This window comes from Lepidochelys kempii, chromosome 5 (genome assembly GCF_965140285.1).
Source record: "Lepidochelys kempii isolate rLepKem1 chromosome 5, rLepKem1.hap1, whole genome shotgun sequence".
In the NCBI taxonomy this organism is placed as follows: Eukaryota; Metazoa; Chordata; order Testudines; family Cheloniidae; genus Lepidochelys; species Lepidochelys kempii.
The window spans coordinates 15,470,627-15,489,700 of record NC_136384.1 but is presented as its reverse complement, the minus strand read 5'-3'; the positions used below and the strand labels follow the sequence as shown (position 1 = coordinate 15,489,700).

The 19,074-nt window shown below is 39.3% G+C and overlaps 1 protein-coding gene across 4 annotated transcripts in view; it reads left to right on the top strand.

Annotated features, from left to right (window-relative positions):
• The window catches only part of DYM (dymeclin), a 389,895-nt gene that overhangs the window by 266,133 nt on the left and 104,688 nt on the right, over window positions 1-19,074 (top strand). The window contains exon 15 of one of the 4 annotated variants that reach the window (XM_073343512.2): window positions 9,105-9,269. The exons of the other annotated variants lie outside the window; for them this stretch is intronic. Coding sequence (XP_073199613.1) covers window positions 9,105-9,269 — 165 coding nt within the window. The remainder of the gene's footprint in view (window positions 1-9,104; window positions 9,270-19,074) is intronic. 4 annotated transcript variants of the gene reach the window in all.

The window sequence follows — 19,074 nt, the reverse complement described above, 5'->3', positions numbered from 1 at the left end:
GGGGTTGTATCCATGACCATCTTGATCGACCATCTCCAGGAACTTATCTAATTCTCTTTTGAACCCAGTTATGGTTTTGGAATTCACAACATTCCTTTGACTGTGCCTTGTGCGAAGAAGTACTTCCTTTTGTTTGTTTTAAACCTACTGTCTATTACATTCATTAAATAGGGATCTGCTGTGACAGAGACATGCATCCAACAAAGTGGGCATTCACCCACGAAAGCTTATGCTCCAATAAGTCTGTTAGTCTATAAGGTGCCACAGGACTCTTTGCCACTTTTGCAGATCTAGACTAACACTGATACCGTTCTGATACTGTGACAGAGTGTTTCTTCAAGGGTGTGGGAACTCATGCTCATTATGCATTAGCACAAGTTATTCCTTTTTCTGGAATTTAAATAATAATTTGCTGTGCTATAGGTCTTTCCCTTCCAGGACTTCACAGTGCTTTCCAGTCATTCATTCAGTAAGCCTTACTTCACCTCTGTATGGCAGATAAAAATCAAGAGCTCAGAAAAGTGCTCTCCCATAGAGTGGGGTATGTAAGTTGTTTAACAATGTACAGGGAAATTACCTGATAATTTAGGATAAGAAGTGAAGAAAAATCCAGTATTCAACTGAAATTGTAGGGAGGATGTATATAAGCAGAATATAATTACCATAGTTTGGCCAGCAGACTAGGAATTAATACTCTCATTTTTACTGCTCCTCTCTCCCCCTCCCTCCCCCCAAAAAAGGGGGGGGGGTAAAAATTCAGAAAGTACCGTGGAATCTTTTCATGATCACAAACTGCCGGGGCCTTGATTTTACTTCTCTTCTAAAAGAGAGCATTTCCAGCAGTGCCTCCTAGCTTCATGCCAGGGCCCTGGTTTGGTGTTGATTCCAAAGGAACAGTTACTACCTACTGAATTCTTAACACCAATTTTTGCAGTATTTGAATTGGGCTGACTGTGCTTAGCATGTGAAATTGATGAGGCAGAGTAGCAAAAAGGAGCTTGATACACAAACAAATATGCACTAAACGTTTAGATCATTCTCAGTGCTTAGATACCGCTGCCAATATGCATTAGTTGCAAGATGGAAGAGTATTTATATGTAAAAGAGCATTATGGTCAGAAATTTTATTTACTATACTGTACATGCCTATTTCCAAGACGCCATATACAACTTTGAGCCATCATGCTTTTATGCCAACTCCAGTAGCTGGAGGAAGGTGTTTATAGCATGTATATGAGCAAAATCACCATTATGTGAATTGTCAGTTTATAAACCAGGGGGAAAACTGACTCTGTTTTGTATTTGTGGGTATCATTAAACTTGAGGCTATGCCAATGTGAGATTATTTGTTTTCCTAATAATAAAAGTACTTCATTTTGAGGAAGGGAGAACAAGACGAGCCTGAGAACCAGAAATGTAACAAATTAAGATGAAATGTAGCGTTAAGCTAATATGCGAACACGTGGAACAATCCAGCGTTTGCCCCCAGGAAATGGATTGGATGATCTAATAGGTCGTCGTCATCATCATCACCTGTATCCTTCTTGGGTCTACATGGTGTACATTTTTACTGTCGCTCTTTGGGACCGTCTGAGTAAGTCACTACTAGATCACATTCTCGAGACATATGTGTGTCGTTTGGATGCTCACAAACACTTGGGCATGTCCACAAACCCTGTGGACTTTCACCATTCCTTTACCAAATAATTTTAGCTGGGTTTTTCCACGCGGGTCTCATGGCGTATGATGACTGTCATTTGAAAAGATAAATGATTAGACCTTTAAGATCTTCCTAACTCTTCATGTAGCAAACAGTGTTGTGTAATGTATATTTTTCAGACCCTGCTGCAGAAACAATATGACCTAAATATTTAATCAGGCTTTGTAGAATTGGCTTTTTTTCATGGCTCCAGATTAATCTAGCTTCTCTGAGCTAATATGTGTGGCATGCATGTCTTGAAGACTTAAAATCAAAACCTTACTTTTTCTGAGTAATTTTAAAGATTTATAGCCTTCATAAAATCTCTCTGCCATTTGTTGAGAGCCAGATTATGAACTACAATAACTGAAACGTTAATATTTGGAATTATTTCCTTTTTGAATATGTCTGGATATGCTGCTTTAGACTTTCTTGTGTTAACAGAACGGGTGAAGCACAATATTCACAAACTGAAACACACTTTCTGTGCCACATCTCAGTCAGTTTGTTAGTTTAGGTCTGTGCACTCATAAGGACATTGGCTCAGTACAGTTTGCAGTTGAGTCTTCTGTATATTTGTTATAAAACTTCAGCTGCTATCCACAATGACTCCAATATCTCTTTCTTGAGTGGTAACGGCTAATGTAGAGCCCGTCATTTTATATGTATAGTTGGGATTATGTTTTCCAATGTGTGTTACTTTGCATTTATCAACATTGAATTTCATCTGCCATTTTGTTTCCCAGTCACCAAGTTTTGAGAGATCCTTTTGTAGCTCTTCACAGTCTGCCTGCGACTTAATTATCCTGAGCAGTTTTGTATTAAAAATAAAACAAGTTTATTAATCAGAAAGACATAAATTTAAGTGATACCAAACATCTGATGAAGTGAGCTGTAGCTCACGAAAGCTTATGCTCAAATACATTCCTTAGTCTCTAAGGTGCCACAAGTACTCCTTTTCTTTTTGCGAATACAGACTAACACAGCTGCTACTCTGAAACAAGTATAAGTCATAAAGTTAGAAAGGGTTACAAGCAAGCAAAAGCAAAATATGCTCATAAGATTAAAACCTGATTTAACAAAGTGGAGTCTTTTGTTCCAGAAAAAGGAACGTTTCTCACCAAGTCTCTTTTCCAGCAATGGGTCATTAATTCTGGTTAGGATCCTTTACGGAGTCCAAAGTGCTCAGTTTCTTTATCTCGTCAGGTAAAAGGATAACTTAGGGGTTTGCTCCCCCTGTCTTCATAGAACAGTAAGCCTTTGAAATGTGTTTGTAGATAAAGTTCCTTTTTTCCTGCTGGGAAGAGATCCCATGCAGTCTGGTGAAGACTGCATGATGGTTCCTCCCTTGCTTATAGATATGAAGGTCAGAAGGGACCATTATGATCATCTAGTCTGACCTCCTGCACAACGCAGGGCACAGAATCTCACCCACCCACTCCTGGGGATAGATGAGTGGTTGCAACCTCCTCGTGTTAGCTTGATGGCTTTGTTTACTTTTTAAGTAAATGTATGTCCAGTGTCTCTCAATTTACCCTGGAGAGACATTCAATCAGGTGGCACCACTTTCCTTTGTGTGGGGAGAGATGGATTCCTTGTGTCCTATCTGGGAGACATTTTAAGAACATAATGTCAGCACACGTTTGTAACTTTGCACATACACCACACAGTAAAATTAATGATCAGTGAATTGTGAGTTTTCCAGAGATAAATTACATACCCCCTTTGGGTAAGTATCATAACTGTGTGCCAGTTGGCATTGGGGTGCTTTTAGGATCACAGACATGATGAGGGGGATATCAAGAAGATAGTAAAAATAAACTTATGTTTCTCACATGTCTAGTGATTATAGATAGGCTGGGGAGGTGCCTAAAATCTTCCGGTGGAGCTTTAATGGAATGGGGAGGCAGTGGATAGTAGCAGTGGCTGTTGCAGGCTTCCTCCTTATCTCACACATATCTCTGGGCCAGATTAGAAGAGGCCACAAGCAGGGGAGAGAGCATTGCAGTAGATGTCAGAACTGTGGGTCAGAGAAGGTAAATAAACCTCCAGCTAGAGCAGACAGGCATGCCCAAGTGATGGAAGATTCCTTCACCTAACTCTGCTGCAGCTTGAACTTTTTAGGTACATTTTGGTTTAAAAGGCAATTACTGTTTTTGCAGTTAGCATATTATTAACTCTTTTCACTTTGATTTTAGTGTCTATTAGATTCCTGCCTTCCCTTTCCTTCTGTTTTTTCTAGCATTGCAGAACTACTAACTGTGGTGTATAACCTATTGCTTAAAACAGCCTCTGTACCAGATAACTGGAGGATAGCTAATGTAATGCCAATTTTTAAATAAGGCTCCAGAGGCAATCCTAGCAATTACAGGCCAGTAAACCTAACTTCACTACCAGGCAGAATGCTTGAAACTATTGTAAAGAACAGAATTATCAGACACAGATAAACATGATATATTGTGAAAGCGTCAACACAGCTTTTCTAAGGAGAAGTCATGCCTCACCAATCTATTAGAATTCTTTGAGGGTGTCAACTAATGTGAACAAGAATGATCCAGTGGATATAGTGTACTTGGACTTTCAGAAAGACTTTGATAAAGTCCCTCACTAAAGGCTCTTAAGCAAAGTAAACAGTCATGTGATAAGAGGGAAGGTCCTGTTATGAATAAGTAAGTAGTTAAAAGATAGGAAACAAAGGGTAGGAATAAATAGTCAGTTTTCACAGTGGAGAGAGATAAATAGAGGGGGTCCCGCAAAGATCTGTACTGGGACTTAACTGTTTAACATATTCATAAATGATCTGGGAAAAGGGGTAAATTGTGAAGTGGCAAAGTTTGCGGACAATACAAAATTATTCAAGATAATTAAGTCCAAAGCAGACTGCCAAGAATTACAAAGGGATCTCATAAAACTAGATGACTGAGCAACAAAATGGCAGATGAAATTCAGTGTTGATCATTGCAAAGTAATGCATATTGGAAAACATCCCAACTATACAGACAAAATGATGGGATCTAAGTTAGCTATTACCACTCAAGAAAGAGATATTGGAGTTGTGGATAGTTCTCTGAAAACATCTGCTCAGTGTGCAGCACCAGTTGAAAAAGTGAACAGTGTTAGGAATGGGATAGATAATAAGACAATAAATATCATGATGTCATTATATAAATCCTTGGTAAGCTCACACCTTGACTATTGTATGCAGTTCTGGTCACACCATCTCAAAGAAGATATATAGTAGCATTAGAAAAAGTGGAGAGAATGGCAACAAAAATGATGAATCATATGGAACAGCTTCCATATGAGGAGAGATTAAAAAGATTAGGACTGTTCATTTTAGAAAAGAGATGACTAAGGAGGGATATGATGGAGGCCTATATAATTATGATTGATGTGAAGAAAATGAATAAGGAAGTGTTATTTACCCCGTCACATAACACAAGAACCCCCAATCCAATTAATAGGCAGCACATTTAAAACAAACAAAAGGAAGTATTTCTTCACACACAGACAACTTGTGGAACTAGTTGCCAGGGGATGTTGTGAAGGTCAAAAGTATAACTGGGTTCAAAAAAGAATTAGATATGTTCATTTAGGATAGGTCCATCAATGGCTATTAGCCAAGATGGTCAGTGCTGCACCCCCATGCTCTGGGTGTCGCTAACCTCTGACTGCCAGAAGATGGGGCTGGATGATAGGGATGGATCACTCGATAATTGCTCTGTTCTGTTCATTCCCTCTGAATCTTCTGGCATTAGCCACTGTCAAAAGACAGGATTCTGGTCTATATTGACTATTGGTCTGATCCAGTATGGCCACTCTTACGTTCCTGTCACTTTGGTTTCTGAAATAGTAATGTTAATCTCCTATTTAAATGACTTTCTCTGTGCACATTTCATTTTCTTTTGATTTGGCACTGTAAGGTCTTGGGCAGGGGTGGGCAAACTTTTTGGCCCAAGGGCCACATCTGCGTGGGAAAATTGCATGCAAGGCCATGAATGTAGGGCTGGGGCAGGGGTTTGGAGTGCGGGACAGAGTGCAGGGTGTGGGAGGGGGTGCGGTGTGCAGGAAGGGGCTCAGGGCAAGGGGTTGGGGCAGAGGAGGGGTGTGGGGTATACAAGGGGACTCAGGAAAGGGGGTTGGAGTGTGGGACGGGGCTCAAGGCAGGGGGTTGGGGTGCAGGCAGCGTGTGGCAGGGTCTCAGGGCAGGGAGTTGAGGTGCAGGGTACAGGAGGGGTTTAGGGTGCAGGCTCTGGCCCAGCGCTGCTTACCTGGAGCGGCTCCGGGGTGGCAGCGACACGCACTGGGGCCAGGGCAGGCTCCCTGCTTGCCCTGGCCCCGCGCCACTCCCAGAAGCAGCTGGCACCATGTTCCTGCAGCCCCTGAGTGGGCAGGCAGAGGGATCCGTGCACTGCACTCGCCTGTGGGTAGCTCCCCTAAAGCTCCCATTGGCCGCAGTTCCCTGTTCCCAGCCAATGGGAGCTGCGGGGGCTGGTGCCTGCAGGCAAGGGCAGCGCACGGAGCCCTCTGCTCCCCCTCCCCAAGGGGCCGCAGGAACATGGTGCCGGTCGCTTCCGGGAGCTGTGCCAGGGTAGGCAGGGAGCCATGACGGGCCAGATCCGGCCCGCGGGCCGTAGTTTCCCTACCCCCTGGTCTTGTGTCTTATTTTGATTCTTACTGAGTAGTAGTTATTCCAGATCATTAAGAATTTGATATCTTTAGATTTAATGGAGCAGATGAGAATATTTTATTACTAATAACTTCTCAGATTTATGCAGCATATAACCCTGGAAATATTTATATGGTGAGAAGACACTAGAGATGTTTTACTATTTTCATTATCTCAGAAAATGGCAAAGTTTCATCTTTTAAGTAAGAACAACTGTTTTTGATGGGATAACTCCAGACCACACTTAATGATTTCCCAGGCTCCAGTTACCCAGAGGTTCCAAATTTGAACTATTGGGAGTTGATATTGATTCCTTAACATTTTACTATCAAATCTCAAGATATTCAGTTTGATGTTTTACTATTTAAAAGAGGAAAATGCACAAATCTAATTTGCTGTGCTGGTGCATCTTTTTCTTTTTAAAGGATAAAATACATGCTTGGGCTTTTTGTGTTTAGGATTAAATATCTATCTATATCTATGTACAGTGTGTATATATCGAGAGAGAGAGTATACATACACATGTGTGAATGCACATATCCCTACCCCTCAGTATTTAACAGTATTCTTCATTTGCTGTAATCATTTGTTTTTCAGAAATTTTAATAATAAATTGCAAATACAAAATAGGCATTTGCTTTAAAATGAAAGTAGTCAACCCAATAAAAAGTATTAAAAATAACAAAATTTCCCATAGCATTTGATTCTAGCTTGAATGCCCATTGGAACATTAGTTTTCAGACTCTGGTTAAGATCCATGTTTAAACTGGTATTAGCTCTAGCTTCCAAATTTCAGTTGTTTTTCTTTACATACAAATATACGGAGAGAGTTATGCCTTGGTTATATACAGAGTTGGCCCAGTTTAACCTGAAGTCGTTTTAAAAACTGATTTAGTTAAAGTGGTGCAAAACACTGTGGACATTCTTTAATTCAGTTTAATGTATATTAATCTTATATTTAAACTTGTATTAATAGCTTAAATCAATTCAGTGCTAAATTAAGTTAAATCAGTATGAGCCAGGTTTATATGAATGAGTGTTTATGTGGCAGTTTATAGTTTAAACTGGTTCAACTTTGAATATAGGTAAGACCTAACGCATACATGGCACAGTCTTGCCTTGCTATTTGGAACCATGGAAGTGGGGATAGCAAAGCAATGCTCATCACAAAAAGAGTCCCAGAGCCATCTATTAGTTATTTATTTATATTTTAGTGGTGCCCAGAGATCCCAATCAGAATTGAGGCTCTGTTGTGCCGGGAAATGTACAAACATACAAAGACATGGCCCATATTTTGAAGAATTTATAATCTAAACTGCAATCTGGTTCTGGGGAGGTTTGTACATTGAGAGTATGCCTTCGCTTCAGAGTTAACTTGGGCTCTTTCTTCGCTGTTGTCCCTAACCCTCTCTCCAGTCCACACACACAAACCTCTCCTGAATTTGGTGGTGCCTTAAATCCAAGCTAGCAGCCCCATAAGGTTGTGGTCTACTGTCCAGACTGAAAACTAGTCTATCACTCTAGAACTTTGAGTGCTGAATTGCTGGGTGGGGGAGCGGTAATAACAGTGGTTACTCTTTCTTTCTCCATCTAGTGTGCCCCATTTTAATTTTGCCCACAGAACAGAATTTTGCCCACAGAACATTAAACCAAAAGGAAAGTAATTTGGTAAATAATCTTCAGTAGAATACATGGAATACCATTCAGCATTTTATGGTGAGCCAGGTTTTTTCCTGACTAACATTTCCTCTCTCTTTAAATATTAGCATTAAAGATAATTTAAGGAATTTTCTGGTGAATGTGCCACTTTGTGTACCCTGAGTAGATTGCCTGAGTCGTCTCTTTGGTCACTGCGTGTGTGTGATCTAATCTGTCGTGTGCATACACTACTCCCTTACTATACAGTAACTGTAATGATATACATTTTTTGTGGATCTAAAGTGTGTGCACATGGTAGTGTGACAGCAGTACAGTATATTGCAGGTGAACTGTTCTACTGATCAGCTTATTCTCCAGTAAATTCATGAGTGCGAGAACACCGTGTGAAACAGCATTGACACAGATTGTTTGAACTTTGACTCAAGAGTGATCAACGTATTTTCAGGGTTTCTGTCTACATGTTGTATTATTAACACTAAAGCCAGACATCTCAGAGTGATTTCCCCAGAATTCTCGCCATCTGCCAACTCTAAGACAGAAGTATATATTTCTTGAAAGTAATTACAAGAGGTTTCTCATGGAAGGACTGACCAACCCTGTTCAAATAACCGATAGGCTGTCTCCACTGCAGGAATTCTAGAGTGCATGAGTACTTCAGAGTAATGATTCAGTAGTTCTACATGACTTTTTCACTCCAATGAGGTAAGATGTCATTTTCCATGAAGCCAGTTAAATTCTATGAATATTCTCATTTTTTTCTGGTAACATTGTAAACCAGGTCCACAGTCTCATGTGTTCATGTCTTCAAGCCAAGTTAAAAGTTAGCTTACAATTTTATTTAATTTTTTTGTGTGTTTACAAGCCCCCAAACTTGGCAAACTCCCCAGCACATGACCATAGACGATCAGTTCTTTCTGCCTTTCTAATTTTTTGTTGTTTTAGTTTGAACTGCTACTTTGCTGTGTTTGGCATCTTCTGCTGAGTGTCGGCACAAAACCTCTTTGGACAAAACATTAATTGGCTTTCTTAAAGGAAAATTCCTCTTTCTGTTTTTCTCCCTTTACCCTTGTCTTTCAGTTATGCCTGCCGCCACTTGCGGAGATATGTATATGTCTTGGACAAACTGTATTTTCCTCACTCTCACTGCTCTACGCTGCAGCATTGCTTCTCGACCCTCAGTGACAATGGAGAGGAACTTTTGTCTTTAACTTGTTCTCACATTCTCAGATCCTATGCTTCCAGGTTATTAACCTCTGCTCTGCATTTATTGCATGCTGCATGCTGTGTGTGACTGATCTTTGCATGCTTAAGTGAACAGATGTAAAACATGAAATGGTCAAGGAGGTTATTTGTATCTTTAATATCATACAACTAATGGCATCCTAGATATGCGTCATAACAAGTGTGGTATAAATAGAGGACCTAAGGTTAGGTTTTGTGATACACAACATAGTGTCTGTCACCATAAGTCGAGCACAAGCTTTCATAAGTTGTGTGTAGCTTGTGGAAGCTTTAGATTTTTACATTAGATATAAATTATGTTAACATTCTTCCAAAATGCCATAATACTTAAAATATAAGACTCATGGGCTATAATATTCAAGCTACTGCATAATTATCTATTTGCTTTGCACTGTAGAGCTGGTATAGCGATGCGTCTGTCTTAAACACAAGCCTGAGTCCTGTTGTTGCAGTTATTTTGTACAGCAGTGTTGGTTTAGGGAATGGAGATAGAGCCTTCTCTCTTTTCTTGCACCTTACTTCATTTCATTTTCGTGATCGCTCATACCTGAGAGCTGCCATTTTTTGACATATAGTTGTAGACTAGATTAGACATAATGAGGCGAGTAATGAATAGCCATCCATCCCAAATAACAATAGAAAGTCAATATCTTTCTAATCAGAATTGTTAGATCATACATAAAAACAGTAAAATAGAAAGAAATGTTTTAAAATCTCTACTAGGAAGGACAGAATATAAGGGTGTTTTTTTTTAAATAAAAATAGTTCTACCCATACTATTCTGTTGACTAGGTAGATAATTTAATGTATTATCCAAGATGCCAAGAGTTTTAGGAAAACAAGGAAAAAATTGCATGACAAAATTTACCAGAACATGGAAAGAATCCAGAATGGAAATGCAGCTTCCCAGCAAAGCAAGCATACAATAGCAACAGACCACACAGTAAACATAAGTAAAACCAGCTTGATTATCAAGGGAAGAAGAAACTGTGGCATGCAAGTTGAAATAGCTCTGTTTGTATGAATTTTATAGTAGTCCATAATGATGGGGAATTATGCCAAAGAATCCTAACAGGCAATGAAAATCTAGCTATCCCAGAAGCAATCACCAACTAATTAGGAAGAGAAGACACTGTTTTAAAAAAAAATTAAAGAATACAAAGGCATTGCTTAAAAGTAATAGTAGTAATAATAATGAAGAAAAATTCACATACTAAATGTTATGCTGTGCTAGGGACTGAAATCCTGTACACATAATGACATGGTTTCACATAAAATTATTCCGTGTATTCACTTGTTAGTTAAATATCTGTATTATTAGTAAATATATGTATTGTGGGTAGTGCCCAAAGGGCCCATTTTGGCTTGAGGCCCCTGACTGTAGTTTATGAACTAAAAAAGCTAATTAATCTGCAGAACTCTAGAAAATCTATTAAAATGGATATTGTTGAGCCAAATTGTATTTAGTTGCACTAGTGTTAATCCAGAATAATTGAACACGCTTATGCCCATTCTATGTAACACTTGGGCTGTCTTGAACAGCAATTATGTCCCGGTTGGATACTTTTGATGCTCGTGTGAGTGAAGAACTAGTAACATCACTGGCTGGAGCCATGCATCAAATAGGCAGGTTCTGTGCATGCTCCTTTCAAAGGTTTTTCCAAAGCACTTCAGTCCTGAATTCCTTTGTCCCCGCTCTTCTAAGCTGGGGCTTCTCCTAAGACCATGCCAATTTGTATGTTGGTTTTATGATATGGACAAATACTAAGATCCCCACACTCGTTCGTATTAGTAACAGAAGGGTCTGAACCCAGGTTTCTAGAGCAAAAGAACAGAGCTCACTGATCGTTATGGTACTCAGTGTCCACAGTAAAGCTGAAAATGAACCAAACCTCCATAAAGACATAAAGGTGGAAAGCGTTGAATAACTGTGTCAGGATTATTGAAGTACCACATAGCAAACTGCTTCGTTTCAAATTTTCTGGTCTTACATATTATATTTTCATAGTTCTCACTGACAACAGCACTGGAATCAATTCTTGACACTGCCCCTGTCCTGGCTTATGCATGCGTGTATCATCATGATGCTAGCACTAATACTGAGTTATTGTTTATGCCTGTCTATAGTAGCTCTGCCAGAGGGTTACAACTTGGAAATATCCAAGTGGAATCAGAGATTACTGCAACAGTGGTTTAGGCAGATTAGTACCATGGGGATATTTCCAAGACTCCTGCAAATAAGATGCAGGAGTAGGAAGATTAGTTATGTTTGTGCTGGCAATTACGGGGATGGGTGGAAGAGTGGAGCGTACACCCAATAGATAATACAGTGGTGTGGGGCAATATCAAAACCTATATAGAATAGAAAGAACCTTTAAATCAGCACTCAGTACAATTGTAAAGCTCTTCTAAAATGCTGCAGTCAAAATGATCCAATCCAGTGCTGGGATTGTGAAAATCATCAGTGGTTCTACCCAGTAACTATACTTATGAATTACAATGTGTTGGAAAGGCCAAAAAATCTTGCCTTTTGTTTACAAAATGTGTGCACTTTTTTCCCATACAAAACATATGTTCTTGAAAATAAATAAATACAAAAAGTGACAACAGCTCAGCACTTAAAATAGCTTTACAGTAACAAAGCATGTATGTATATGTGTAGTGGAAGGAAACAGCTTTGGTACTGGAATACTGTAAATAATGAATACATTTTTATAAACTATCGACTAACTTGCCATTATTCTTTTATGAAATGTGACTTGTACACCAGTTGAGAGGTATCAGAATATATCAGCCCAAGAAGTTTTGAGAATTAGCTTTTTAAACTGAAAACCAATCTTTTTACAAGACAAACTGAGGTTGTTAAAACCAAAGATATTTCAAATAAAGATCCCTGCTCATGAAAATATTCAAATGCCTTTTTTGCGCTAGCTATTTCTTTTTTATATGGATAATTAATGATTTGGGAATGGAAACACCTACCAGTATGTGTGCTGTTCTCAGCTAAAAGTAAAACTCTGTATAAATCTGTAGATAAAAAAATCAAATTCTATATGTTGGTATAAAAGGAGTTAGTGAAAAGCATCTAAAACTTAGATGTTCTTATTGACAGTATGGGTTCATGCACACATTCTGTACAAACATCACAGTAGTATTCATTATCAATAACTTTATCCTATCTTAGAGGTTGCAAATATTATTTATACTCCAGGAATCAGAAGTGAACATGGGAAGCAATGAATTACAACAGTTTGCTAATCCTGAGCCCAGCAACCCAAAACTCCCATTGCGCTGTAGTAAGCTCCTACTGCGCTACAGCACTACGGTCCTCATTCCAGCAGAACTCTCACTGAAGTATATGGGACTTTTCCCTGAGTAAGGACAATAGAATCAGTCTCCAAAAACTGTACAAATAGTGTGTTAATCTTCTGAAGCCATGTATTTGCTCCTGTGAGGTGGTGTTCCCCTCCATAGCACCACATGGGATCAGGCCTTTTATTTGCATGTGTACTGTGAACAGTGATACCATTTTAATTTTTTTAAATGGAGGGTAGAGAGAGAGCATCCACCAAAGAAAAAAGGAAAGGGAGAAGGAAGGGCATCAGGGAACCTTTAGAGGTGACTGAGTTAAGAAAAATTAACACAGTTCATGCCTGCTCTTATTCATTGCAAGTTATGTTTAGTCTTTTTTTAAATGTACTTTAGTTGGTGTTTGTTGAACACTATTTTCACATTTTGAGACTGGTGACTTGTAAAAGCTTCTGGTGGCCTGTTGTTTCTTGGGTTTGTAAACATGTTTATACCACGCTTGTTGAACAACAAACACTGGTTAAAATTAATGGGCTTTTAAAAGAAGAAAAGGTGGGGATGGCTGTATTCGGTTATTATCACTTGTATTGCCTGAGCACTGTCAGCCTGTGGTACCTGTTCTCGAGGCACTTTAAAAGGGAATGCAGTTTCAGCTCTGTCTTAATGACAGTGTCACTCTGGTGACTTGTGGGGACACGCGTATTGGGTGTTTTATTATACCATGCATTCATGTAGCTTCAATACTTGAAGCTGGGATCATAGTCTCTACATTTGTTTGATACTGTCTTAATAATTCTGTTGTGGCTGTACTATTTATTGATTTCCATGGTATTTCTAACTCATGAAATGAAATGTATTATCCCACTTCAACCATTATGGTTTCCTTTTGGATTACATATTCATTGTGTGATGTTCTATTAGTCATGTATTCACTTTCTATTTCAAACCTCTTTGAGCTACAGTCAACCCTAGAGAATAACTCTAGAAAGTCAAACAGACTCCTTGCAGTATGTATTAGCAAAAGGCAGCTAACAAGATAATGGTTTTGGGGATGCTAAACAAATTAAGGGCAGTTTTATTTTCTGTGTGGGAGGAAGGGAGAGAGAGAAAACAAACAGGAAATATGTTTTTGATGAGCCTGGTAAACTGAGTAAGCAAATTCATGAAGTAATATAGCTACGGTTCTCAAACTGTGGGTTGGGACCCCAAAGTGGGTCACAATCCCATTTTAATAGGGTCCCCTGGACTGGTGTTAGACTTGCTGGGACCCGGGGCTGAAGCAGAAGCCTGAGCCTTGCCACCAGGGGGCTGAAGCTGAAGCCCAAGGGCTTCAGCCTGGGACAGCGGGCCTCAGGCTGAGGCTTCCGCCTGGCATGGAGGTGGGGGTGTGTAGTAATTTTTATTGTCAGAAGAGGGTCACGGTGCAATGAAGTTTGAGAACCACTGTAATAGAGTGAAAGAAAAATTATTGGGATTAATTTGAGTTGAGCTTTTGCTAGAGGAAGAAAAGGAAAGGAATATGTTGTCAAAATTTTAGTCTTAGCTATTTGAATATTGTTTATAATTTTATTTTAGGTTTATGTAACCACAGGAACCACACAGTAAGATTATGTAGGCCCTTTTTTTTTTTTTTTTTTTGGAGGTATTCTGGCATAAAGCCTTCCTCATAAAGTCCTGCAGAGACTTAAGCATATGCTTCACTTTACAGACCTGGGAAGTTCTAGTGCCACTGAAGTCAATGGGGATTATTCACTTCCATAAAGTTAAGCGCATGTGCAGTCATTGCAGTCTATGATTTGTATCAAGACAAAAAAGGACAGAGCCTTGTACTGTTGGAATTCAGTCCCAATGTCTGATTAGAAGGAATTAAACAGAAAGAAAAGTCATTATAACTCCAGAATAAAAAGAATAACTGTAAGATGATCATGGTAGGAATAAGAAGTCGGGGGTAAATTTTCAAAAGTGACTAGTGATTTTAGGTACCAAACTTGAGACTGCATCAGCCCTCTGATCATCAAGTCCTTTTAAGTTATCAAGCTGGGCATCCAAAATCATTAGACACTTTTAAAAATGTATATTTTTTTAAAGTGCAAAGTGCTCAGTTAGGGGAGGAACTGAGCATTCACCTTTACTTCAGTGGGACTTGCCTGAGAGTTGAAGGAAATCACATTTTACAGGAGTGTGCAGCATTTTGCAGATCAAGCCATAAATGAGAAATAAAATAAACTAATAACTTGGGCTCATAAGATTGCAGTAGCAATGCTTCAGTTATAGTTGCAATGGTGTGTGCATTTTAAGTTTCCATCCCAAGCAAAATAATAGAATGGCTGATACAGGACTAAATAGAGAATTAAGAGAGTACTATAATTAATGTCAATCAGCATGGGTTTATGGAAAATAGATCTTGTTGAACTATCTTTTTTGGATGAGATTACAAGTTTGTTTGCTATAATAGACTTCTGTAACGTATTTGACTTAGTACCACATAACGTTCTGAACTATACAAAATTAGAACCATACAAAGTGAGAGGCCAAGTGGGTAAGGTAATATCTTTTTTTGGACCAACTTCCGTTGGTGAGAGATACAAGCTTTCGAGCTTACACAAAGCTCTTCTTCAGATCATGTGTAAGCTCAAAAGCTTGACTCTCTCACCAACAGAAATTGGTCCAATAAAAGATACTCACCAACCTTGTCTCTCTGATATCCTAGGACCAACACAGCTACACCAATACTGCATACAAAATCAACATGGCACATTAAATGGATTACAAACTGGCTAACAGATCTCAAAATTTAATTGTAACAATAAATGGAGAATTATCGCTGTGTTTCTAATGGAGTCCTACAAGGATCAATTCTTGTTGTTATGCTATTTGATATTTTTATCAATGATCTGGAAGAAAACATAAAATTATTACTGATCAAGTTTGTAGATGGTACAAAGATTGGGAGAGTAGTAAATAATGAAGATGACTGATTAATGACATAGACCTATCTGGATTGTTTGGTAAGCATGATGCAAGCACACAATGTGTGTTTCAATATGGTCAAATGTAAGGGAGTGGTAATTTGCATAAAGGCATGCATTTAGGAGCAAAGAATGCAGGCTATATACTTACAGGATGGGGAACTCTATCCTGGGAAGCAATAACTGAAAAAGACTTGGGGGTCATCTAGGATGAACATGAGTTCCCTGGACAATGGTGTAGCTAGAAGGGCTAATGTGATCCTTGGATGTATGAACAGGGGAATTTCGCATAGGAGTAGAAAGGTTACATTACCTCTGTATTTGATACTGGTGCAACCACTGCTGGAGTATTGTGTCCACACTTCAAGAAGAATGTTGAAAAATTGGAGAGGGTTCAGAGAAGAGCCATGAGAACGATTAAAGGATTGGAAAACATGCCTTAGAGCAATTGTGCACAAACTTTTCCAGTTGCGCGCCCCTCCCCTGCACCATTAACAGACTCTATCTGCGTCTCCCCCCCCCCCCCATTAGTGCTAAGCCAAGGCTTCCACAGCAGCGGAGCTAGGGATGGGGGAGGAGCTGGCCTGGGGGCGGAAAGGGAATGAGAGCAGAGCTGGGGTGGAGTGGAACTAAAGCTGGAGGCAAAGCAGGATTGGTGCTAGAGAGGGAATGGGATGGATCTGGGCTGGAGGCTGAATGAGGTTGGGGGTGGTGCATATTGTTCCTTTTTGTTTTATATATTATCTATAATTATAAAAACACCTAGAGCTTGGGCAGATGCTATTAAATACAAATATAAATCCAGTTATTGTTCTTTGGAAGGCTGTTCTACTACATGTATGGTAAATAGTTTAGATTTGCAAGTGTGTTTAGTATTCAGAGTAGTTTGCAGTAGAAATTAGTCCAAATTACTAATGCAGTGAAGTGAGCATTGTGGTATTTGCATAAATTTTGCTGTCTGCTGTGTAAATTAATGTCTCGGAATGAGACATATCAGCATGGTCTAGAAACCAATATTTCTTGTATTCTCTGGGCAAAGGCTTTGCATCCCGTTGAGAATGCTATGGGGACCTGTGATTGATGGGTTCATCTATGTTGCCATGTGTTCCCCAGAGCAATGGGATTAGCATTCTCCATGAACATATAAAGCATACACTTAGAGTGCTGCATTATACATTTTATAGTATTGTATCTGGGATCCTGCAGTTGCTGGCTTTATCATTATGCCCAGTTCTACCTTTAGTTGTGTACCTGCGACTCCCATTGGCTTTAATGAGGACACAGTGTGATCTGGAGAATAGAATTTTCCTCTTAATTTGTAAATGGAGTAATTTCAGGTACAGAATGTAGTAAAGCTGGTGTTTTTTATTTGCTTGGGTGTTCTTTGTTTTTTGTGGGTTTTTTTGGTTGGTTGGTTTTTGCATAAGGAAAGATTAAAACGCTGAAATAAAATGTGAAGGAACAAAGAGCAAACCCTGTTTCCTCTGTGGAAATGAGGTTAATTTCCATACAAACTGAAGACAATGTAAATTTAATTACTGTGCTCTTCGGGGCCTGAGACTTTTTTTTAAAAGAATGCCATGGTGGTTTTACGGATGGAAAAAACTTGCACAACTGCAAGTACTGTATGTTAGTAAGAATCATAAGACAAATCTGTATTGATTTTCCCAGCAATCCTGAAGTTTGTGTATATATTTGTTGAAAAACTCCTTTTACTGACTTCTTAGAATATACATATTCCCATGGATTGTAACAAATAAAATGAATAGTCTGCTGCAGAGATAGTATATACATGGATTAGTAACTGTTCTCCTACTAGAAGGGTAATTTAATTTTAAAATATTTTACCTATTGTAAAATCAACTCGTTCCTTTAATAGCATGCCCATTAATGGATATTTGCTTGTATAGCATTTATAAATCTTAAGACTGATGAAATCTGTAAAGAAACTGTTCTTTTAGAAAAATATTAGTCCCTGACTACACTAGAAATATGACCACCTTAAAGACCTTGAATACACCATGGTCTGACCTAGCTCTTGTTGTAAAATAATGTTAAGATCCATCCTATGCCAAAGACTGAAACCTTGTTTGTAACCTGGTAGCGGGCAGTCTTGTAATGAAGTTCTTTGAATGGTTGTGTTCGTAATATGGACAATGGTTATCTGCTGAAATTACCTGATCTTCATATTTTTGGGCTGAGTAAATGAAAGTTATTATTTCACTGCTCTCTTATGCTTTTTGTGTCTATTTAGCTGTATTTTAGCAGGAAATCATTTTTTTTAGTTTTAATTAGCTGTTTTCAATACCTTTGGAATCTGCTAATATCAATAATAATACTAGTGTATGATACACATGTATGCTTTTTTATTTACTTGTTAGAACTGAAATCCACTTGAGTGAATACATCGTGGATTGGTCTTATAATGCATTCATCACTCATGCTCCATTTACATTTAAAATAATACCAAGTAAGCACTTGGAGGAGAGGAAGGTGATCAGGAACAGTCAATATGGATTCACTAAGGGCAAGTCATGCCTGACCAACCTGATTGCCTTCTATGATGAGATAACTGGCACTGTGGATATGGGGAAAGTGGTGGATGTGATATATCTTGACTTTAGCAAAGCTTTTGATACGGTCTCCCACAGTATTCTTGCCAGCAAGTTAAAAAAGTATGGATTGGATGAATAGACTGTAAGGTGGTTAGAAAGCTGGCTAGATTGTTGGGCTCAACAGGTAGTGATCAATGGCTCCATGTCTAGTTTGCAGCCGGTATCAAGCGAAGTGCCCCAGGGGTCAGTCCTGTGACCGGTTTTGTTCAATATCTTCATTAATGATCTGGATGATGGGATTAATTGCACCCTCGGCAAATTCGCAGGTGACACTCAACTGTGGGAGAGGTAGATATGCTGGAGGGTAGGGATAGGGTCCAGAGGGACCTAGACAAATTGTAGGATTGGGCCAAAAGAAATCTGATGAGATTCAACAATCACAAGTGCAGAGTCCTGCACTTAGGAAGAAAGAATCCCATGCACCGCTACAGGCTGGGGACCGACTGGCTAAGCAGTCCCGACTGGCTAAGCGGGACCTGGGGATTGCAGTGGATGAGAAGCTGGATATGAGTCAGCAGTGTGCCCTTGTTGCCAAGAAGGCCAACGGCATATTGTGTTGTATTAGTAGGAGCATTGCCAGCAGATCGAGGTAAGTGATTATTCCCCTCTACTCAGCACTGGTGAGGCCACACCTGGAGTATTGCATCCAGTTTTGGTCCCCCCACTACAGGAGGGATGTGGACACATTGGAGAGAGTCCAGCGGAGGGCAATGAAAATGATCAGGGGGCTGGGGCACATGACTTACGAGGACAGGCTGAGGGAACTGGGGTTGTTTAGTCTACAGAAGAGAAGAGTGAGGGGAGATTTGATAGCAACCTTCAACTACCTTAAGGGGGGTTCCAAAGAGTATGGAGCTCAACTGTTCTCAGTGATGGCAGATGACAGAACAGGGAGCAATGGTCTCAAGTTGC